This window comes from Lipotes vexillifer, unplaced genomic scaffold (genome assembly GCF_000442215.2).
Source record: "Lipotes vexillifer unplaced genomic scaffold, Lipotes_vexillifer_v1.1 scaffold2202, whole genome shotgun sequence".
In the NCBI taxonomy this organism is placed as follows: domain Eukaryota; kingdom Metazoa; phylum Chordata; class Mammalia; order Artiodactyla; family Lipotidae; genus Lipotes; species Lipotes vexillifer.
The window spans coordinates 1-23,317 of record NW_006775299.1 but is presented as its reverse complement, the minus strand read 5'-3'; the positions used below and the strand labels follow the sequence as shown (position 1 = coordinate 23,317).

The 23,317-nt window shown below is 39.0% G+C and overlaps 2 protein-coding genes across 2 annotated transcripts; both read left to right on the top strand.

Annotated features, from left to right (window-relative positions):
• Positions 1 to 1,517: 1,517 nt before the first annotated feature.
• LOC103091535 (THO complex subunit 3-like) lies at positions 1,518 to 4,498 on the top strand (the record flags this gene model as incomplete). The annotated part of the gene is made up of 3 exons (XM_007449841.1): positions 1,518 to 1,679; positions 1,799 to 1,899; positions 4,335 to 4,498. Coding segments are annotated over 3 exons (427 nt in total), but the record flags the coding sequence as incomplete, so codon positions are not given.
• A 6,629-nt stretch (positions 4,499 to 11,127) lies between these two features.
• On the top strand, positions 11,128 to 15,890 carry LOC103091255 (centrosomal protein of 78 kDa-like). The gene is made up of 6 exons (XM_007449840.1): positions 11,128 to 11,148; positions 11,847 to 11,924; positions 13,173 to 13,339; positions 14,190 to 14,361; positions 14,679 to 14,726; positions 15,259 to 15,890. Exons 1-6 carry the CDS (start codon positions 11,128 to 11,130, stop codon positions 15,520 to 15,522), a joined length of 750 nt encoding a protein of 249 aa, XP_007449902.1. The 3' UTR covers positions 15,523 to 15,890.
• Positions 15,891 to 23,317: the final 7,427 nt, after the last annotated feature.

The window sequence follows — 23,317 nt, the reverse complement described above, 5'->3', positions numbered from 1 at the left end:
AGCCCGTGCGCCACAACTACTGAGCCTGCGCTCTAGAGCCCGCGAGCCACAACTACTGAGCTCCCGCGCCACAACTGCAGAAGCCCTCACGCCTGGAGCCCGTGCTGCGCAACAAGAGAAGCCACCGCAATGAGAAGCCCGCTCACAGCAACGAAGAGTAGACCCTGCTCACTGCAACTAGAGAAAGCCTGCGTGCAGCAACAAAGACTCAGTGCAGCCAAAAATAATAAACAAATAACATAAATAAAATAAGTAAATAAATAAAAATTAAAGAAACAAAACAAAAAAAAAAGATGTGGCTGGTGTGAATGAGGAGCTGAGCGTGTAACTGCATTTCATTTTAGTTAATATGCATGTAAATAGTCAAATGTGGCGAGGGCCAAATGATATCAGACAGCACAGCGATGAAACAGGAAAGTGCAGCAGAAAGACGTGTCCACTGGGAATTCCCCAGTGGTCCAGTGGTTAGGACTCTGTGCTTTCACTCCCAGGGCCCAGGTTCAATCCCTGGTCGGGGAACTAAGATCCCTGCAAGCCATATGGAGCAGCCAAAAATAAAAAATTAAATTAAAAAATTAAAAACTATAAAATGAAATTAAAAATAAAATTTGAAAAAGTTGTACATGAATTAAAATTAATTCACGTGTTAAAAAAAAAGAAGACATGTGCCCACAGAGCAATGAAAACAGTAGCTAGGATTTAAAACTGAGGCCCCCAAATTAAGAAAAATGGGCACGAACCCGTGTCCCCTGCATCAGCAGGCAGACTCTCAACCACTGCGCCATCAGGGAAGCCCTCACTTTCCAGTTTTGATTACTCAGGAAGAGTTCAGGGGAACAAGATTCCCTGAGTTCATACTTATTATATCTTATACACTTCTAAAATTTTAAGATACTTTATGGGGCTTTCCTGGTGGCGCAGTGGTTGAGAGTCCGCCTGCCCATGCAGGGTACACTGGTTCGTGCCCCTGTCTGGGAAGATCCCACATGCTGCGGAGTGGCTGGGCCCGTGAGCCATGGCCGCTGAGCCTGCGCGTCCAGACCCTGTGTTCCGCAACGGGAGAGGCCACAACAGTGAGAGGCCCGCATACCGCAAAGAAAAAAAAAAGATACTTTATTATATTGTGCTTATTATTTGAACTTTTTATAATTAATAGTTTCGCTAGATATAAAAATTTCAATTCATATATTCTTGCTGGTGTATCTTAAGTATGTTACTCCATTTTCTTTTCACATAAAGTGTTACTGTCAAAAAGTCTGATGACAATCTAATTTAAAGTCCAGTAATTTTACTACTGTACGTCTTCTTGTTGGTTAGTCTGGGTTCATATTCTCAGGTATGTGGTGTTTCAGTGTATTGTTTGACATCTTTTTATTTCAGGAAAGTTGTTTTGAAATTCCAGTCTTTGATATTTGTTCTGTTGTCTTACTTCCATTTTCTTCTTAGTGTCTCTTCTTACAGTCTTAGTACCACAGTCCTCTTCCCCCAGTTTGATTGCTGTTTGTCTTGTTTCTCAGCTACCCAGAGCTGAAGCCTGTGCAGTCTATCAACGCCCATCCATCCAACTGCATCTGTATCAAGTTTGACCCCATGGGGAAGTATTTTGCCACAGGAAGCGCAGATGCTTTGGTCAGCCTCTGGGATGTAGATGAGTTAGTGTGTGTTCGGTGCTTTTCCAGGTAAGCAACTCTGCCAGCACTTTCCTTGTTGGATAAATTCGTTTTATGTCATGTTGGGTGAAACTGGGCCCTCCTCTCACTGGGTTATTTTAATGTCTCCTCTGTCTACTCTGTTATAGGCTGGATTGGCCTGTGAGGACCCTCAGTTTTAGCCATGATGGGAAAATGCTGGCATCGGCATCGGAAGATCATTTCATCGACATTGCTGAAGTAGAGACAGGTAACTATAATGAGACTCCTCTGTCTTTCATTTCTGGCCATCAGGCCTTCTCCTGTCATGTATTTTCATCTCTGCTCATTACTACTTTGCCAGCATTAGTATAAATGGGTATTAGCATAAATGTCAGCATTAGCACAAACTCCTTAAGGCAAGTTTGCTTATTATGACTATTATAGTCAGGTAATGGAGGGAGCAAAGAGTTAGGAAAGAAAGGGGCAGGTCTGAAAGAGTGATTAAAGAAAATATTTTACATTTTATTCAGTTTTAATTCTTCCATTATAACAAAATTTTTAAAATACAGAAAGGGAGAAGAATGGATGGATGGATGAATGAATGAATGATCCCACCATTTAAATACAACCTCTTTTAGCATTGGCGGGATATTTCTATCTTTTGCCTGTATGCGGACTTAAAAAATACATATATACATTTTATAATTTAAGAAATTATTCAAATAGATGTGATTTGTTTTAAAAAGCAACAAAACAGAACTTGAAAATAGAAAAATGAGAGGTGAGTATTCATTTTACAAAAGAATTTCTCCAGATTTATTTTTTAACGTAGCTTTATTGTTTTTGGAAATACATGATACTTTATTAAAAGAATTCAAACTATATAGAAAACTTCAAAGAAAGTAAAAAGCTTGACATTCCACGATTTAAAGAGTGCCACTCTTGATAGCATTTTGGTGAGCATTGTCCAGCCATCCAGACATGCAGCTCCTTCATGTCCCCTTGTGTTCATGTGATGCAGGCATGCTCTCCTGCTGCTCCAGGGCCCTCCCTCCTCACCTGCAGGATCTTACAGCTTCTTACATGGTGATGGCTGTTGAGCTCTGCTGCTGTTTTTAATGGGGTTTAGAATTCCATTGGCTATACCAGTATATACCTAAGCCGCCCCACTCTTAGATGGCTTCTGGTCTTTACACCATTATAAATGATTCTTTGATGAGTATCATTTTACTTATGTAGTAATCCTTTTGGGTAAAATTGGGATTGCTGAGTCCAAACTGCTCACATCTTGTCAGGAACCAAACTTCCTTACAGAAGAGTTATTGCAGTGTTTACTCTCAGCAGCAACGCGTACATGGAGTTAAAGGCTGAAAGGGAAATGGAAGGGGAGTAGCAGCCTCTGACACCATTTTTTATGTCTGTGTAACACAGAAATTTGCTCAGACATGTGGCTATAGATTGCCAGATCCTAGCATTATGAAGAGTGGTTAACTGTCCCTGAAATAGATTACTTAAAAAAAAAAAAAAAAAACTATATACAAAGCAGAAACAGACTCACAGACATAGAAAACAAACTTATGGTTTACTAAAGGGGAAAGGGAGTGGGGGGGGGATAAATTAGGAGTATGGGATTAACAGATACAAACTACTTTATGTAAAATAAATAAGCAACAAGGATTCACTGTATACTGCAGGGAACTATATTCAGTATCTTGTAATAACCTGTAATGGAAAGTGATTTGAAAAAAAAAGAAAAAAAATCAAAACTAAATCACTTTGCTGTACATGCTCTACACCTGAAACTAACACAGTATTGTAAATCAACTATACTTCAATAAAAAAATCTTCTTTATACATATACACACAAATATGTATATATGCATATGTGTGTGTGTGTATATATATATATATATATATATATAAACAGCTTTATTCAAATACAATTCATATACCATACATACACCAGTTTGAAGTGTACACAATTCATATACACAATTCTTACACCAGTTTGAAATGTATAATTCAGTGTATCATGCATTTTTAAATCAGCACCACACTGTGAACATTCTGCTACATTAATCTTAACTCTAAGGTTGAAAAAATGTTAAGCAGGACTAAAAAAAATGGCTTTGGAAAAATTATGTTTAATTTCCACAAGTAGGAAGAACAAATTTTTGGAAAAAGAAATCTATTTGCAAGTCATTGTGGTTTAGTAGAAAGCTCTGTGGCTTTGGAAACAGGCTGACTTCCTGTGCTGACTCTGCTGTTTCCCTTTTTATTTCCCCTGCTGCTTCCTTGAGGTGTGACTTAACTGTTCAGTCACATTTTTCTTTATAAAATGGGGTTTAAAATCATTACTTGCCTTGCTGGATTGTCATTATACTTTATTAAGATAAAGTATAATCCATCTGATTCATAAGGGGTGCTCAACAAACAGCTGCTGTTGCTGTTTTTTCAGGAAGGGTAGAATCGGGTTCAGAGCACAGGCTCTTAAGTTAACTGGCCTGCGTTCACATCCTGCTCTGCCACCTACTGCCTCGTGACCCCTCTGCGCCTCAGTGTTCTCTGCAAAATGGGGTAGTAATTGTACTTATCCTATAGGGTTATTAAGCAGATTAAATGATTTAATGTAGGTAAGTACTTAATGAGTATGGTCTCTTATTATTAATGTATTGATTGGTTTCTCTATATTGATTTTTATAGGAGACAAGCTGTGGGAGGTACAGTGTGAGTCCCCCACCTTCACCGTGGCTTGGCACCCCAAAAGGCCTCTGCTGGCATTTGCCTGTGATGACAAAGATGGCAAATATGACAGCAGTCGGGAAGCTGGAACTGTGAAACTTTTTGGGCTTCCTAATGATTCCTGATAGGGGGACATGATGTATGGAGAAGGCCCAGGCAGAGGCTTCCATTGTATAGTTAGTTTGGCCTGTTCTCTTGGAGTTGGTGGGCACCTAAAGTATTTATAAATTGGTATAAATTATACAAGTCTTTTGTCAGGCTGCCCATTCCAGTTTCCTTTGTATTTGTTATGGTAGCTGTTCCCATTCCTTGCCCCCTGCAGGAGGGCTCTGCAGTGATGACACCAGCATACCTTGTCCTGTCTTTCTGCTTTTGGGGATATGGTGGACTTTGTTGGGCTTGCTTCTGCTTGCCACCTAGTTTGAAGGGGTGGGTGAGGAAGGGTGAGATGGGGATGGAGACTTTTTATAATAAAAAAGAAATACATTTACTGTTGAGAATTGAGCATTTAAATAAAACTGACTTTTTAATTATGGGACTTCTAGGACTTTAAAAATTATGGTAACATTATCATTATTATTTTCTTATGTTTTTAAAAAATTTTATTTTTTTATTAATTTAATTTTTATTTATTTTTTTGTTATCCATTTTATACATATTAGTGTATACATATCAATCCCAATCTCCCAATTCATCACAAGACGACCACCCCCCACCACTTTCCCCTTTTGGTGTCCATACGTTTGTTCTCTACATCTTTGTCTCAATTTCTGCCCTGCAAACCAGTTCATCTGCACCATTTTTCTAGGTTCCACATATATGTGTTAATATGCAATACTTGTTTTTCTCTTTCTGACTTACTTCACTCTGTATGACAGTCTCTAGATCCATCCACGTCTCTACAAATAATCCAATTTCCATTCCTTTTTATGGCTGAGTAATATTCCATTGTATATATGTACCACATCTTTTTTATCCATTCGTCTTGTCGATGGGCATTTAGGTTGCTTCCATGTCCTGGCTATTGTAAATAGTGCTGCAATGAACATTGGGGTGCATGTGTCTTTTTGAATTATGGTTTTCTCTGGGTATATGCCCAGGAGTGGGATTACTGGGTTGTATGGTAGTTCTATTTTTAGTTTTTTAAGGAACCTCCATATTGTTCTCCATAGTGGCTGTATCAACTTACATTCCCACCAACAGTTCAAGATGCTTCCCTTTCCTCCACACCCTCTCCAGCATTTGTTGTTTGTAGATTTTCAGATGATGCCCATTCTAACTGGTGTGAGGTGATACCTCATTGTAGTTTTGATTTGCATTTCTCCAGTAATTAGTGATGTTGAGCAGCTTTTCATGTGCCTCTTGGCCATCTGTATGTCTTCTTTGGAGAAATGTCTATTTAGGTCTTCTGCCCATTTTTGGATAGGGTTCTTTTTGTTTTTAATATTGAGCTGCATGGGCTGTTTATATATTTTGGAGATTAATCCTTTGTCCGTTGATTCATTTGCAAATATTTTCTCCCATTCTGAGGGTTGTCTTTTCTTCTTGTTTGTAGTTTCCTTTGATTTGCAAAAGCTTTGAAGTTTCATTAGGTCCCATTTGTTTATTTTTGTTTTTATTTCCATTACTCTAGGAGGTGGATCAAAAAAGATCTTGCTGTGATTTATGTCAAAGTTCTTCCTATGTTTTTCTCTAGGAGTTTTATAGTGTCCAGTCTTACATTCAGGTCTCTAGTGCATTTTGAGTTTATTTTTGTGTATGGTGTTAGAGAGTGTTCTAAATTCATTCTTTTACATGCAGCTGTCCAGTTTTCCCAGCACCACTTATTGAAGAGACTGTCTTTTCTCCATTGTATATCCTTGCCTCCTTTGTCATAGATTAGTTGACCATAGATGCATGGGTTTATCACTGCTTTCTATCCTGTTCCATTGATCTATATTTCTGTTTTTGTGCCACTACCATATTGTCTTGATTACTGTAGCTTTGTAGTATAGTCTGTAGTATAGTCTATAGTCTAGAGTGGAGAGGCTTCTATTGATTGTGTGATTGAGAGCTTAGAAACACCTTGAGGCATATTGTACTTACTTGGTTTTAGGCACTGTTGGAAGGGAGGAGGGAGAGGAAGAGAAGGAACTTGAACTCCAGAGGACAAAAGGCTATACTGACATAAACCTGAAGTAAACTAAGCTATCGGTGATTTTTAACCTACTATTGGTGAGGAAGAGAAGAATCCACTTAAACTTGACACTATAGATGTCCCCCTTTTCAGTGACACACAGGGGTAATGACCACCTGTCTAATTTGTTGTCCAAACCAGAACTTGTCCAAACTCCTTAAACTTCAATAGTGTAAGAAAGCACTCTAATGCTGTAACATCAGGACAACAGGTGTAAACTGGAACAGCCCAAGGCGGCTTGGGGTATGTGGTCACCCTGCACAAGGGCAGTGACACTGACACAGTATGGAACGAGGTGTAGTCTATACACAGAGACACAGTACATCTGCAGTGGGCAATATTAATTTCATTGTAACAATGGCAATACTGTCTTGGTTTGCAGCTTTTATTGTCAACTTGCATGTAATAACAAATAACTAACCTAAACTATACTTAGCATGTATTTGCATTAACTTGGTATGTACTGAAATGTACTAGTATGTACTTAGTATATATTAGGCTCTAAGTGCTTTTGCATATATTAACTCATTTAATCCTCTGAATAGCCTTATGAGGTTGGTGCTAATATCATTCCCACTTTTGTGAAAAGGAAGCTAAGACAGCGTAGGAACTTGCCCAGGCTGTACCTAATTTAGGGTTGGATCGAGGCTTTGAGTTTAGGCTCTTCCTGTTGTCTTAAACCTTACTGCCTACTGACTCTCAAATAACAGAAGACTTAACTGCACATAGAACAGAATATAAATTTCAACTTTGACAACGTAAAAGCTAGGTTTGGAAGGTAGACAGGAGGTAGAAAAAAGGGAAGATGGTCTGAATGTCCTCATTTTACAAAGCGTGACGTTGAGAGAGTTTATAGTTGATCAACAATGTAGGTTTTTAAGTATATCACTACAAGTCAAAGAGATCATGAGCAGTGGAATAACTCATGGTAACATAACTTTACTGAGCAGTGTGGACATAGGAAGAGTGTAAAGGAACTAAATCCTTACTTAGTAAAATAGAAAGTGAACAGATAATGCCTCCAATTTAGTCAGAAAATGGTCATGTAAGAGTATTACTTGGAAATGGGGAAGAATTCAAAATAACAAATAGTTGGACCTCCCTGGTGTCACAGTGGTTAATAATCTGCCTGCCAAGGCAGGGGACACGGGTTCGAGCCCTGGTCCAGGAAGATCCCACATGCTCATTTTAAGCCCTTCACTACTGTTTGCATTTGCATGTTCATTCATTCAGCATTAATTGAACATATTCTATGTACCAAGCACTCTTCTTATTTCACATGTGTTTTAACTCATGTAATCCTCACAAGAGCTCTGTGATATGGGAGCTTATGTCCATTTTATAGATGAGGAAGTTGAGGCCTAGAGTTATAGAACTTGTCCAAGGTTATATAGCTAATGGGTAGTGCCAGGCCCATTTGCCTCAGAGAATCTGAATTTTTACAATATAATCTAAAAGAGAAATTTAATTACTAATTATAAGCAAAAAAATTGCACATTAAAGATGACAAGTTTTCATCTATCCAGTTAGAGAAAAACACACAGTCTGTCTTTAACACACGTACATCTTGTATTGGCAGGGATTTTCCTTATTAAGCAATTATTTATTGACCATCTACGTTGTGCTAGGCACAGGTGCTGGGGATAACCACTTAATAAAATACACCCCCTATCTTCAAATAACTTGCACTCTACGTGAGGAAATAAGCCAACAGTTGTAGTAGAGGTTATATACCAAGTGATACATCGCTGATGGCAGTGTAAAATCTCTTAAAAATGTTCATTTGCTTTGACCTCAAACTCATTTTTATGGATTTATTGCAAGAACGTTATTCTCAATATGGAAAAAAGCCTTCATGCATAAAAACGGTTATTTTGTCTTATAATATTGAAAAGTTGGAAAGAATTTAAATGTGTAAAGTGGTTAACCAGTAAACCCACTCAGTGGAATATTTTGTAGCCCACACAAAAAAATCAAGGTTATGAATCCCGATTATATGAGAAATGATTGATTTCAATGTTAAATGGAGAAAAGGTGAACATAAAATTTGATATCCAATGTGATGGGAGCTTTGTCCCAGAAAAGTCACCCTAGCCGGTGTACAGAAGGGAGGAAGGAGAGCAGATGACAGGAAGGAAAATTATTCCAAAGCCTTATCGTTAGTCTTACTTAAGTAATAGAATATCAAGCAATTTTACTTTCTAACTTTTTTGGTTCCATATTTCCATGTAAGGGACATGAATTATTAATACTTTGTGGGAGGAGGGTACACTTTTTCACAAAAATTTAACACTGTCTTCTAATTCCCTCCACTAGAGGGTGAAAACTATCTCATGTAATTTCACTTTGATGTGCTATTTAGAACCAGTCAGGAAGTTTTACTCTACTTTTCTCTGACTGTGGTGAGGGTATTTTTGTTTGTTTGCTTATTTGTTTAGAAATTCTTTGAAATCGGTTTTAGACGATTTATTAAACCATTATATTGAAAGTAGAGGAATTTTGCAATTTTTTCCCCATTGAAAACTTGGCTGGCTTTAGTAATGAAACTTTAAAGAATTTGAAGTTCTTAGACTCTCAATTTTTTCAACATGTTCTGAATATAAAAATATATGTTCATTGAGCAAATGTTTGTAAACAATGAACAGCTTCTTGAAGGAAACAGAAGCCACCTCTGCATGTACACACACCTAATCTGCTCTTTTGTCTTAAAAAAGTATCAAAAATATTTTGCCATGTCACTAAATACTCTTCTACATCAGAGAATTTGATGAAGCTTATGCATCATCTCCCAGGAAAAACGCACAGATATATTTTGAATGTAGAACTCCTGAAGCCCATTCATTAACTCTGGTTGAGACCTCTTGTCATTCTTTTCTTAGTGGCTTCATAGCGCATTCCTTCAGACGGTGAGCTGTTTTTCTTTAAACCAGTCCCAATTTGGAGGCTCTTAGCTTTCTTCTAGGGTTTGGTTATAAACAATCTTATGACATCATGTTGGTAGATAAATCTTTGGCCACATCTTTGATTTCCTTAATCAGGGTAAACTCCTGATGTAGGATTGTTGTTAGGTACCAAGAGCTACTCTCCAGAAAGTGATACCAGTTCCTCTCCCAATGATGGCATATAATAGAGTTCCTCATTCTTTAAGTGATTGTTCAAAGCACTTAAAAGGTATAAATACACCGTACTGTTTTCATAAGTATAGGAATTCTGATTGTTTATCGCTGCATAAGAAACCACCCCGAAACAGTGGCCTGAAACAATGACAATCATTTATTTTGTTCACAAACCTGGAGGTTGAGTAGGATATTGATTCTTTTACAACACTCTTACTGACTGAAAACAATACCTATTTGACTAGCTCACAGTTGTGCAGGTCAGAAGTCCAGGCACAGCGTGACTGGGTTTCCTGCTCAGATACACACGGGAACATGTGAGTTCCCTCCTGAGAGTGTTAGAGCACGTGAAATTGAAGTGTAAGACATTGAGCCCCAAACGTTGGATGTTCACCATAGTTTGTGTGGGTCACAGAGCTGAAATCAAGATGTCAGTCTGGCTGTGTTAGCATCCAGAGGCTCTGGGAAAGAATGGCTCCAGGCTTCTTCGGCTTGTTGGCATAATTCAGATTCTGCAGTTGCAGGACAGAGGTCCCCATTTCCTTGCTGGCTGTCATTCGGGGGACAGTCTCAGCTCCTAGAGGCCTCTCGCGTGCCTTCTCTGCCACAGCATCGGACTTCTTCAGAGCCAGCAATGGAGAGTCTCCCTCTTGTCCCTTTTGTACTTCCATTCAGGAAGAGTTCAGGTCCTTTTCATGGGCTGCCTGAGGAGGTCACATCCACCTAGAATAATCTCCCTATCGTAAAAAAACCAACTGATTTTGAACCTTAATTCCGTCTGCAAAATCCCTTCACTGCAGCACCTAGATTTAGAGTTTGATTGGATAAGTGGAAGGTTTGTGTAGTTCAGTAAGTAGGAGTCTTAGGGGCTCTGTTAGAATTCTGCCTATTGCAAGCAGTGTCCCCACTTCACGGACCGAAGTGTCATTTCCTGAAACTCCTGAGAGAGTTTATCAGTGTTCATTGTATTTCAGTGACCTTGGTGAATGGGAAGACTACCACCTCCTTGAGCAGGAATGGCCCCCAGCTTCCTGAGTCCACAGTGTGGCTCTGCTACTTAGTGGTGTGACCTTGGCTGTGCTGCTCTACTTACTCTACTTCTCTGCCTCTGTTTCCCTCATCTGTAAACTAGGGCTTCCCTGGTGGCGCAGTGGTTGAGAGTCAGCCTGCCGATGCAGAAGACGCAGGTTCGTGCCCCGGTCTAGGAAGATCCCACGTGCCGCAGAGCGGCTGGGCCCGTGAGCCATGGCCGCTGAGCCTGCTTGTCCGGAGCCTGTGCTCCGCAATGGGAGAGACCACAACAGTGAGAGGCCCGCGTAACGCAAAAAAAACCCAAAAACATGGAGTTAGCGATCGTTCTTTCCTCGTAGGGTTTTTTGTTTTATACATTTTTTTACTTATTTATTTTTGTCTGCATTGGTTCTACGTTGCTGCTCGCAGGCTTTCTCCAGTTGCGTCGAGCATGGGGCTACTCTTCGTTGCAGTGCGGTGGCTTCTCTTATTGCAGAGCACAGGCTCTAGGCGCGCAGGCTTCAGTAGTTGTGGCACGTGGGTTCTAGAGCGTAGGCTCAGTAGTCGTGGCGCACGGGCTTAGTTGCTGCGCGTCATGTGGGTTCTTCCCAGACTAGGGCTCGAACCCGTGTCCCCTGCACTGGCAAGCGGATTCTTAGCCACTGTGCCATCAGGGAAGCCCCCTTTTAGGGTTTTGATGATTAGATTATTTCATACCCAGGGAACTCCAGGAACAGTGCTTGACTGTGAATTGCTTTAAAAGTGATTACTTTTTAAAAACATGCTTTTGAATCTGCAGTTAGGCAATTCAGGTATGTTAAGCATGTTCATTACTTGGACTTCCTGCTATAAAGAGACCCACAAATAAAAATAGAATTTTTCTTTCTTGGTCTTAACCTCTTATTTCTGACTTACTATGTTATACGCATATGCCTTTTATGGTGGGCTGCCACAAATTTATGTTGGAAAGAGCAGACTTTAAATAAATCTTACCTATGCTAATTTGATAGATTTTGATAATTCATTTCACTAGCATGGTATGATATTACCAGTAGCAGACTAAAATCCGAGTTCACTTCTGGCTCTGCCCTTAAATCCTGATGAGACCAATAGCTGGAAAGGCTTTGGGATATTATACTATGAATTAGTTATAATATTGACTCTGTTTAGGAAAACCTGGAGGAGTGCCTAAAGCAGTTAAAGGAGGAAAGAGTAATAAGACTGAAGGCTGATAAAAGAGTCAGTGAGGTAAACAATTTTCTTCTTCTGCTTTAGAGAGTGTTTTGGTTTTATTTTGATTTGATTTTAAGCCATATAATTTGTAACACATAATTTGTAAGCTTTAAAACTGTAATATGTTGCAAATTGGTTGTATCATATGGACTTTTGCATTTACTCGTATTTAGTGATCATATGATCTATATTCCAGAAAGCATGTTTTTAAAAATGTGAAAATCTGGTTTTGTGTATGTGTGTGTGTGTGTGTGTGTGTGTGTGTGCACGCTTTTATATGACATTAGCTTATTTCCTGTTCATGATTCTTTGATTCAAGAAGGCACTTTTTGTGCATATACTGTATATACAGTAACATAAAAGACACGATGAGACCCTCCTGGCGATGAATTAGGAAAGTGAATCATTTAAATAAATTTAGGATATTGGAAAACTTCTAGGAATGCAATGAAAGAAAAAAATATATACTATGAGAATTACATTAGGGAATGTGCATGAAAGCAGGGCATAATCTAAAAAGTTCTATCTAAATATACTTTATCAGAGGTTGAGCGTAGGGAGGAATTTTTGAAAGTGTATCCACTGGATTGGTGGACACTCATTCAATAAATGGTGAGCACTTGCTTATATAAGGCAAAAGGGGCATCATGAACATTAACGGCCTTTCTGAGAAATACTAGAGTTGAGCTTACAGGGGGTTTTAAGTGCATAGGTGATGAACGGAAGGGGAAGAGTGCACGGGGGGAATATTTTCAAGAAGCTGAAGAAAATATTGGTGATCGTACATTTAATAAATTGGGTTGGGTATGATTTAGGACTTTTAAATGTAAGCATTAGATACGTTGCTCACTAAAGTTAATTCTTAACATTCAGCAGAGTTGTAATATGTTTTGTTCAGATGAGATTCTATAATTCACTTTCTAATTTAAGGGAAACTTAAAGCAGGTAATTTTCTAATGTGGAATGAGGCTCCATTATGAATTTAACCAGTTAGAAATGTGATCTTTTATGAAAGATCATTAATAAAACAATAACTTTGGTTTATTTATATACCACCTAAGTGTTATATAGGAAACTTTGTTGGGTGGCTGTGGGTTTTGGTTACTATGTGATATGGTCTCTGTCTTTACCAGTGGAGAGTTAGGTTAATTACAGATTAATTACATTTTGAGTGTTTTAGTTTTGTTCCTTGAAACTAGGCAAGACTACTTTTGATGACAATGAGAAAAAATCAGTCAGACATTTTTCCATCTTCTTTTATAGCTGGAACATGAAAATGCCCAGTTAAGAAATATAAATTTCTCTTTGTCTGAAGCCCTTCATGTCCACTCATTGACAAGCATGATCCTGGATGATGAAGGTGTTTTGGGCAGCATTGAGAATTCTTTTCAGAAGTTCCATGCTTTCTTGGATCTCCTTAAAGATGCTGGGTTAGTTCATTTCTCTTCATGGCGTTCTTCTCTTTGCGACTATAATGGTAGTTTGCTGAGGAACTGGAGCAATTTTCATCACTTACATGGCCATAGTTAGTGTAATTATAGGTAATATAAGTTGACTTTTTAAAATGAGGAATTAAATTTTTTAAGAAATGCAAATAGGGAAGCCTGCTTTGGTAGAGTGGGGAGCTCATTATAAAAGAGTAACCTGTAGACAGAGTAATTAGTAGGTGTAGTTTTTTGTAAAGACTAAATTGAAGGCAGTTTTCATTGAAAATATTCGGGAATGCATGAGAATTTTCCTATCTTTCACTTATTGCTTGTTTGATAAGTCTGAATTAAAGTTATTTTTGCCTTAGACATAAAAATTATTATTAATCTGCAGGGAGGATATAGGTCAGTGGTTCTCAACCGTGAGCAATTTTGCTGGAAGAGGGAAGTGGAGGTTGATAGTTGATGGAGTGGTGTTTTGTCAGTGAATGAATTGGTGTTGGTGTTGGGAAGGAAGGAACAAATACATTCTTGGAAACTGGAGGAAAGGTGGTAAAGAAGTGTGGGAATAGAGGTGTGAGAGGTAGTGGACGGGGTGCATGGTAGATGTTGAAGCTGCTAGTCAGTGTTTAAAATGGAGCAGTAAAAGGCAAGGAGATGGGATTTGTCCTAGAGGATGAATCTGGAAAGGGCTGAGAATTTGGGGGAGAGAGAGGCTTGTAGTCAGTCTGGAGTAGGATGTTGGCTTTTAAGATTTTAGAAGTATTTCATGATTGTAGGTCTGGGGAAATCTAAACTGCTCTTCTGTGATTATAATAACCTTTGTCCTTTCTCCTTTCCTCCTCTGGTCCAGGCTTGGGCAGCTGGCCACAATGGCTGCTATAGATCAGTCAGATTTTCATTTACTAGGTCGTCCCCAGATGAATTCTGCTGTTAGTAGTCCACGTAAAGAAGAAAAGAAGGCACTTGAAGAAGAAAAATCAGAATCAAAACAGGGTGCCCCAGGACCAACGCAAAATCTCCAAGTAAGTGGACAGAACAGCACTTAAGGATTCTAAGAATGATTAGCAAAAAGGAAATGACCAAGTCAGAGAGAAAATAATATTGGTCAGTCTCTAATAGTTCACATGCTCGGGAGGTAGAAGACTCTGGAATCCTTTCCAAATCTGAGATTAGTAAATGTGGGCCCGTTTCATGATACTGTATTGTTGTAAATAAGGAGACTGGAAGTTCTTTAGAAAATTTATGAGTTAAAGCAAACTATCCTTAATGAAGAAAGAAAACATTAGAGAAAATATTCCAGATTTTAAATTGTATAAATGTCTATTCATATTTTATCTAGGTTTCTATTTGTATGCAGTCAGCTTGCAATGAAGGAACACTAATGAAGGTACACATACTGATATAATTTTTAAAATAAGTAATCCAGACATAGGTAATAGGTAACATATTACAGTGCATGGTTATGGGAATGGGAGGGGAAAACCTGTCAGCTTTTCCTCTAGCCTTACTTGGAGCCCCCATCAACCAGTCTCAGACTGGTCTTGGGAACTGACAGCTTGAGAACACAGTCTGGTCACAAACTATATACTGTTTGCATGTGCCTGGAGGATAGAAAAGAAATTAATTTTCTTACAGAGTAGGGTTTTATTTTTAGTGAGGGAAAGGAAATGGGTAATAACTACCCCAGTCACCAAAGTCTGAAAATGTAGCAGACATAGCCTTGGATATAGCTAGGTTAAGCTGAGAATCACTTGGCAGGATATAATTAGAGAAAAACTGGCTCTGAAATCTTCTGAATAATCAACTGACTGTGTTAATAATAAGATCACAGAGTAACATTGAAGTTTTGAACTCTACTTTTTAATGGTTGGCTTTGTTCATCGCTGAATTTTTGTCTTGTCTTTTGTCTTTCCCTCCAGTTTCAGAAAATTGCAGGTGATGCTGGGATTCCTTTGCCTGTCGACTCCTTCCACGTCCCAGTCTCTACTCAGGAGGCCTTAGAAACTTCCAGAGACAACCTGGGGGTCGCAGTCACAGAGCAGCGGCAGGAGTCTTTTGAAGATTTCATTGCTAGAACATGTTCTCCTTCAGCAGACGTCATTTCTGGAACTGGAAGTCAAAGAAAAGAAGAGGAATTACCTAGAAATAGCAGGTCGTCTTCAGAGAAAATGAGCAGAGCATAATATACCAAAAACTACTCTGCTAAGAAACAACCTGGGAAGGACCTGCGTTCCTGCTCTGACTCACCTGTAAAGCAGAAAAGCAAAGGAATTGGGCAAAATAATTCTTTGCTTCATGAACCAACTAGAAGTGAGTCTTCGAAAAAACACATTTCTGTTAAGAAAGAGAGTACGATAGTGACTGTTTCTTCAAAGACAACTAAAAGTAAACTCCGTCTACTAGAACATTCTGAAAGTGATACTCTTGGATCTGATTGTGAATTTCCAGAAAGCATCCATATTCCATCACGCCTAACATAGGTCTAAATCTTTTAAAATCCTTTAAAATTATGTTTTTGCCTTCAAATTTTAATAAATTACTTATGTTTTTATTATAGCATATGGTGGTTTCAGTTACTTTACTGGAAGCCATTAGAGAAAGATTTATCTATACTTTTTTATTATAATGAAAGTTTTGGTGTACTTTTCCTTGTGACACTTTGCACCATTCACTCAGCTAGTGTTTACTGAGGACTTCATATGTACAGTACTTTTCTGGGTGCTATTGCTTTCAGCAGTGAACAAAATAAAGCCTTTACTCTCCTGGAACTAACACTCTGTGTTGGGAGAAAACATAAACAACAAAGCAGGGTAAGGGGTAAAAAGATATGGGAATGATAAATGGAATAGTTTTACCATTTGGTTAAACATCAAACTATTATAAATCACATGGCCAGAAGCCATTGAGGTATTTTAATTCACAATAACCAGAGAGCCTCAAACATTTACCAAGGCACTTAACCGTGTTTATGGATTACAGCAATGCTCTGAGGTAGGGAACTGTTACCATCCCCGGTTACAGATGAGGAGTCTGAGGAGACATTATGTGAGTTGCTCAGAATTACACAGCTGTAAGTAAGTGGGAAGCTGCGATGTGACCCGAACCCATGCTCTATTTTTTTTAATGTATGGACTTTATTATGTTTCATTTGTTTCTGATTTATGTGAATTTTTTCTTTAAAGATTTTTTCTGATGTCGACCATTTTTAAAGTGTTTATTGCATTTGTTACAGTATTGCTTCTGTTTTATATTTTGGTTTTTTGGCCGCAAGGCATGTGGGATCTTAGCTCCCCCACCAGGGATCAAACCCTCACCCCCTCCATTGGAAGGCGAAGTCTTAACCACTGGGCCACCAGGGGAGTCCCCCTTATGTGACTATTTTTATGGCAATTTTTTTAAATTTTATTTTTTTATTGATGTAGAGTTGAATTACAGTGTTGTGTTAATTACTGCTGTACAGGAAAGTGACTCAGTTACACATTTATATACATTCTTTTTCGTATTCTTTTCCATTACGGTTTATCACAGGATATATAGTTCCCTGTGCTCTAAAGTAGGACCTTTTTGGTTTTTTAAAAATACATCCACTTTTTAAAAATAAATGTATTTATTTTTTTATTTTTGGCTGCGTTGGGCCTTCTTTGCTGCATGCAGCCTTTCTCTAGTTGCTGTGCGCGGGCTTCTCATTGTGGTGGCTTTTCTTGTTGCAGAGTACGGGCTCTAGGTGCATGGACTTAAGTAGTTGTGACATCGGGCTTAGTTGCTCTCTGGCATGTGGGATCTTCCCGGACCAGGGCTCGAACCTGTATCCCCTGCATTGGCAGGCGTATTCTTAACCACTGCGCCACCAGAGAAGTCCCATGTAGGACCTTTTTGTTTATCCACCCTGTATATACACCAGTTTGCATCTGCTAATCCCAAACTCCCAATCCAACCCTCTCCCACCCCCTTCCCCTTGGCAACTACCAGTCTATTCTCTACGTCCTTGGTTATGTTTCTGTTCACAGATAGGCAGAACCCAGGCTCTTAATTACTTTGTTATCCTGTTTCCTTGTTGTTAAGAGAAGAAGGGTTTAAGGAAGGCACCGAGAGAGAAGCCAGTGAGCACTAGAGATGCAAAAGAGTGGGGCTGTCAGAAAGCACACCTGTCTCCTTCCCCCATCTGAGCAGAATTTTTAAACGGCAGAGTATGTAAGAGTATGTGATGACATATCTCTGGATTCAATTATGTCTCCCTGGTAAAACATGCACAGATAACTCTTTAGTTCAATCAGAGTAAAAGGTGAGATCAGAGAAAAGCTGGAGTGTCAGATTTCTTCTAAAAGGTCCTGCCTGATTGTTACTAAGGGGGCTACTACAGTACTAGTTAGTTCATTGGTCATGGATTGAGTGTTAGAGGAGTGAAACAATGAGCAAGATGTAGCGTTGGCCCTTTAGCAGTGGAGTGAGAGGGGAAGACGCACAGCAGATTGTCTCATCCTGCACGTGACATGCTATGACGGGCATATTCAGGGCGTTTAGTCAGTGTTTGTGGAAGAAGAGGGGGAGCTGTGAGGCAAAGAAAAGTCATCTAAAGAGGCAGTCCCTAAGCTAAGTCTTAAAGGACTCGTGAGAAACTGGTGAGTCAGCGGTGCAAGGCAAGGATACCCAAGGCAGAGAGGACAGCGGAAGTCCAGAGCGTGAGTGTGCGAGGGGTGTGTCACGGAGCCACAGGCTCAGGCTCTGGAGGATCAGTGCAGTGTCCCCAGGCAGTGGCAAGTGCCCCTAAAGGAGGCCGCGAGGAGGAGAGGGGGTCTTAACCACCCACGTGCGTGGAGCTGGCTTCCTCAGAAAACAGCTCAGAATGGAAAGCACAAGTTCAGGTGGCATTTTAGACCACTGACGCCAGTGTGGATGAGCAGTTTGAAGAAGCCTGGAGACAATTACGCCCCAGTCTTCTGAGGAGCAGCGTGTTTTATTTTCAAGTGGGACTTTCACGCTGCCACCTCCTCTCCTGTCCCTACTGAAAGGTTCATAGGCCGGCAGAAGGGAGAACCTGGCTTAAGTAAAGTTAATCGGGTTTCTTTACTGTACAGCTCCTCGGGGCTGCTGCAGGCTAGTGTTCATTCTGGATCGTCACAGCAGGCGTACGGTACACAGCCATCCTCAAAGCTATTTGACTCTAGAGTCCTCTTTAATAGAAGTGTCTAACAACTGGTTCCACCAAACTGCAATTTGGTAACTTCTAGACCAGGTAATAGCAAGAAGCAAGGGGTCTGAAATAAGGTATAGATGAAGGGAGGAAATAAGTTCTAATTGTATTTGGGAAATTACAAGCAAGACTTGATCTTGGGAAGTAAGGAAGAAGTAGGAGGTGGAGGCTGAAGCCCCATCTGTGTGACTAAGGTTGGGTGGTGGTATCATTGAGTTTGGAAATAGGGGATAAAGAACTGAATTGGGGAAAAGACTTTAGTTCTGGACATGTTGAATTGTAAAGCACCTGTAGAGTTCAGGAGACAAACTGGTAGATAACTGGACATGCACGTGAAGACATGGAAAGATAAAAATTTGAATGTCATCAGCACATATCAGCAGTCATTAAAGTCATGAACGTGGATGAGATTTCAGAGAATTGTGAGTACTGACAACGTTTAAGTAATAAGCAGAGAAAGAATTCTGGGAAGGAGAGAGGTGATAGAGTTTCAAGAAGGAGGAAGTAGATGACAGTGTCATCCTTCAGAGAATGTGAGTGACCGTTGGATTTGGGCAGTTAGGTCCCCAGTGACCTTAGAGCAGTTCAGTGAAGTGGTGGACAAGAAGCCAGATGGCAATGAATTGAGGGTGTAGGGCTGCCTGTGGCGGCCAGGTGGGGCTAGGTGAAGACAGTGGGAATAGGCTACTCTGAAGGAGTTTGGATGAAAGGAGAAAATAATTAGCAAAAAAGAATTTTTTAGAATGAGAAGGACTTATATTTTATATGTTGAAATGAAGGAACCGATAAAGGAGATCCTGAAGATGCAGATAATAATTTAGAGAATTGGGGAAACATGGACATATGAATAAGAAAAAAACCTTGCACAGTATATAAAAATCACTTGTATCCTTCGAGTTGGATGGATACTGGTAAGTTTGGGAGGAAATAAAGGTAAGAAGAGATAGAAGTTAAATGAATTTATACTGATAGCCTCAGTTTTCTTTGATACAGATTTTCAGAGACACATATATACACATACATAATTACAGTTTTAAAATTCTTTCATAGTTACATGTTTTATTAATCACGTCTGAGAAAAGTCATTGATTTTCATTTTGTACCCCATTATCTTGTAAGGACAAGATACAGTGACAACGTCCAAGCTTTTTGCATATCAGAGCTGAAACTGAAAGTATCTCCATAATTGAAATTTCACTTCTTATTTGTAATAAGTTTATCCTTAGGAGGATACTTTCATAGTATTTGATCACAGATGAGTTTGGGCATTGCTGTCACTCAATAATGTTAAGCATCTGTCAGGTTCTCTCCTATACTATATATTAATTTTTTCTCCGTTAAGCAAATATTTTTTGGCGGCCTGTGGGAATAAGATACACCTAGGTCCTTTTTCCTTGGTATATTCACAAAAGCCTCTGAAAGTAAATTTCCAAGTCAGGCCATATTAAGGCCTGGCATAATAAGTTTTCATCGTTAAATTTTTTTTGTGTTTGTGGGTTTTTTTTGTTTTTATTTTTTTGAAGCAAGGATAAGACACTGTCTTAACTCAGTAGTTGTCCATTCATTAATAAGTCAAAGAAGACATTGATGAAGCATGGTATTTTGAATATCCTTTCCACAGAATAGGTAATGGGTCATCCTGAAACTCTGGTGAGATGCTTATCACTTTCAGATTTTGGAGTGGCAGAGAAAACCCTATTACACCTTGAATTATCACTAGAAACATAAATTCAGCCAAATAAAAACAGTGCCTGTGCCTACTGAGCTTGTCAATTTCCATCTCAGCAAAAGTGAACATTTCTCCTTTAGATTAAAATCAAGAAAATCCCCTCTGTCCAGGATGCAATAACCGGGTGCACAAAAGAGGAAAACTGAAGCTATTCCCTCTTTACACCTGAACAGTGAATTCATTCTGATATCAAATATTTTTTATGATTCTGTTATGACCAGGTGCTTTATTGTTTAGAGATCAAGTTACTGTTCATTCTTGGTAAGTAAGAAAAATCCATGTTTTAGGACTCCGAATAGTAACTTATATTTTATATATATATTAAAAATATATCTATGTAATATATATTCCACCTATTCAACAAAATTATAATTTTCATCATCTCTTATGAATGATGAACTGTATTCACTCTGGAAAGGGCTTATAGGGAATTAAATTCTCCATATACTTTTTATATAAGACCATGGAAACCAAATTCTCAACTGGGAGCAAACTTAGGTTTTGCTATGAAGATTTATGCTTGCCTGGCCTTAGAGTGATAGGCCACCAACTCAAGGTGGAGTATTTTTCCTCTAAGTTACTTTCATTGATGCCACCCTGAACAAATTTGGAGGGAGTATTTTTTGAAATAGCTTTATCTCAGTAACCCTTTAAAAATGCTTCAGGGTATGGGGAACATAACTGTCAAAATGTTCAAGCAACTCTTGTTGATTTAAGTGTAATTGATCAGGAGCAATACCGGAAGGAGCTGGGTACAAAAGACAAAAGACCCGAGGCTATTTCATGTATTGTTTTTGGCTTATTGAACAAAACAGAGAAAGTCTCATACACTCATGCAGCCAAGGTCCCTTACTGTTCTCTCCTTTTAGTAAAAATAAAAGAGAGCTAGTTTCTCAATAGCAGCATTCTATCCTTAAGTGGGTACACAGTGATATTCTAATGGTCTCTGGAGCAGAGAATAATTCCGTGGCAGCTCTGACCTCCAGTCACCGAGGTTCTCTGTAACTTAGTCTTTCATGGCCAAGGACTATAATCATTATTTCCATTTGTATTTAGCATCTCAAAATTGAAAGCATTGCATGGACAACAAAATAGGAAGTGATTTCATGAAGTGTTTTAGTATGGATAAAATAATAAACTATAAAAATACAAATCATACTAAAGCTTTTTCTTTCTGGAGAACTATATTCAGAAATTAATGTAAGCATCTAAGGTGCACATGTGTGTTTTTTCACCCATGATGTTTGTGTGTGTGTGTGTGTGTGTGTGCATTCCACTGCTACAGGAGACATGCAAAATAGTATCAGATTTGCTACTATATGAAGCTCTGCTTTCTCCCAAGAACTGTGTCCTCGCAGGGTTCGTTCAGGAAGGTGAGTGCCCTACCACCACATCGCAGTCATTATCTCATCACCTTCGGAAGGAATAATTTACACTTTAACCTTACGTGCTGGCATATTAAATTAGCATTACTCATCAGAACTTGCTTATTAATAAAACAAGCTGAATTAGCCACTGGAGAATCATATTTGGAAATTCAATGACAATTTTACATTTTTAATGAAGGCTCAGAAATATTATTGCAGAGCAAGTGGTACAGAAAACTGTGGTCAAATTTGACATTCATTAATCATTGAAGTGTGAAACGTGACAGGTGAAAATTGATACTGATTTCTTTCCTCTAATATTTGGAAGAGTTCTAAAAGGTAAATAAAATGAGATAACAAGACATATCAAGTCTCACTGATTTCTTTGATCAACTCCTCCCCACATATCACTCCTGCGCCTACCATGTTTTCAATAATTCAATGCCCACAGTCTTTCCAGTTCAGTGCATTATAAAACACACTCAAGCTGGGTTTCAATGATATTAGACTGAAAGCTGAACTTTTTATGAAGGATTATGTAAAACCAAATGCGTCTTGAGCCCAACAGCCTTTGAAACCAAACAATCCTGGGAGTTCAGTAAGGAAATGTCAACACTGTGGAGAACTTTTAGATTCAGAAAATTCAGTAATCCTATTTGATGTATGTTAACCGTATCAATATTAACAACCTTCTGCTTGATTCAGCACTGATTTGAGAGCTGAGTTACTACTGGTCTTGTATTTTAACTAGTTGTGAAAGCACTGAGAGAGTTGTTCTTGGGTTGAACTTGACCTGCCTCTGGGAATGCTCTCTGTTCTATCCATCTTGAAAAGCTGTATAGAAGTGCATGTCTCTGCCTTCCTTCTTCTCATCTGCACCCCTTGGGAAAACAAAAGATGCTCAAATATAGATGTGAACACTGCAGATGCTCTGTTTGGCAATGGTGTCTTTCAGCTTCCCAATAACATTTATATTGCTGACCACCCATTTGACTGAAAAGTGACTCATTTTACTGACAGATATCTGGCTTGAGATGCCAAAAGAAATAGGTCATTTCAAATTTCCTTTTTAAGTCATAGCTTTGTGTTGCAACACTACTTGTTCAAAAGTTAGATCATGAAGGTACCTTCCTATGACCTCCAAATAATTAATCAAAATGTTCTTCAATGGGCTATATAAAAAGCAAGCAGAATATTCCTAATTATCAATCTTTCTCTTGAATCATATAGTTCTTGTAATTTCAAGGAAGAGAAACTCAAATGTAAAAATGTAAAGTGTTACAATAGCCAAGCCTACCAGCACTGTTATCTAACTATTCAGCAATTTTCTCTGACAAGTCACTCTGAACCTTAGACTACTGAGAATGTGTGTTTTTTTTTTTTTGCAGTACGCGGGCCTCTCACTGCTGTGGCCTCTCCCGTTGCGGAGCAACAGGCTTCGGATGCGCAGGCTCAGCAGCCATGGCTCACAGGCACAGCCGCTCCGTGGCACGTGGGATCCTCCCGAACCGAGGCACGAACCCGTGTCCCCTGCATCGGCAGGCGGACTCTCAACCACTGCGCCACCAGGGAAGCCCTGAGAATGTGTTTTTAATTAATTTTTAAGGTTCTCCTCTTTTGAGTTAAACAATGGTCACAATTTTTATAAGTAAAATTAAAGAAAAAACACAAAATAGAACATCTGAGATATT

What these genes read in the sequence shown, in the direction of transcription:
- LOC103091255 (XM_007449840.1), top strand. Translation starts at nt 11,128, where the DNA reads ATGGGGCTACTCTTCGTTGCA. An exon ending in CTGATAAAAGAGTCAGTGAG is followed by an intron (nt 11,925 to 13,172) that starts GTAAACAATTTT and finishes CTTCTTTTATAG; the next exon opens with CTGGAACATGAAAATGCCCA. An exon ending in GACCAACGCAAAATCTCCAA is followed by an intron (nt 14,362 to 14,678) that starts GTAAGTGGACAG and finishes TATTTTATCTAG; the next exon opens with GTTTCTATTTGTATGCAGTC.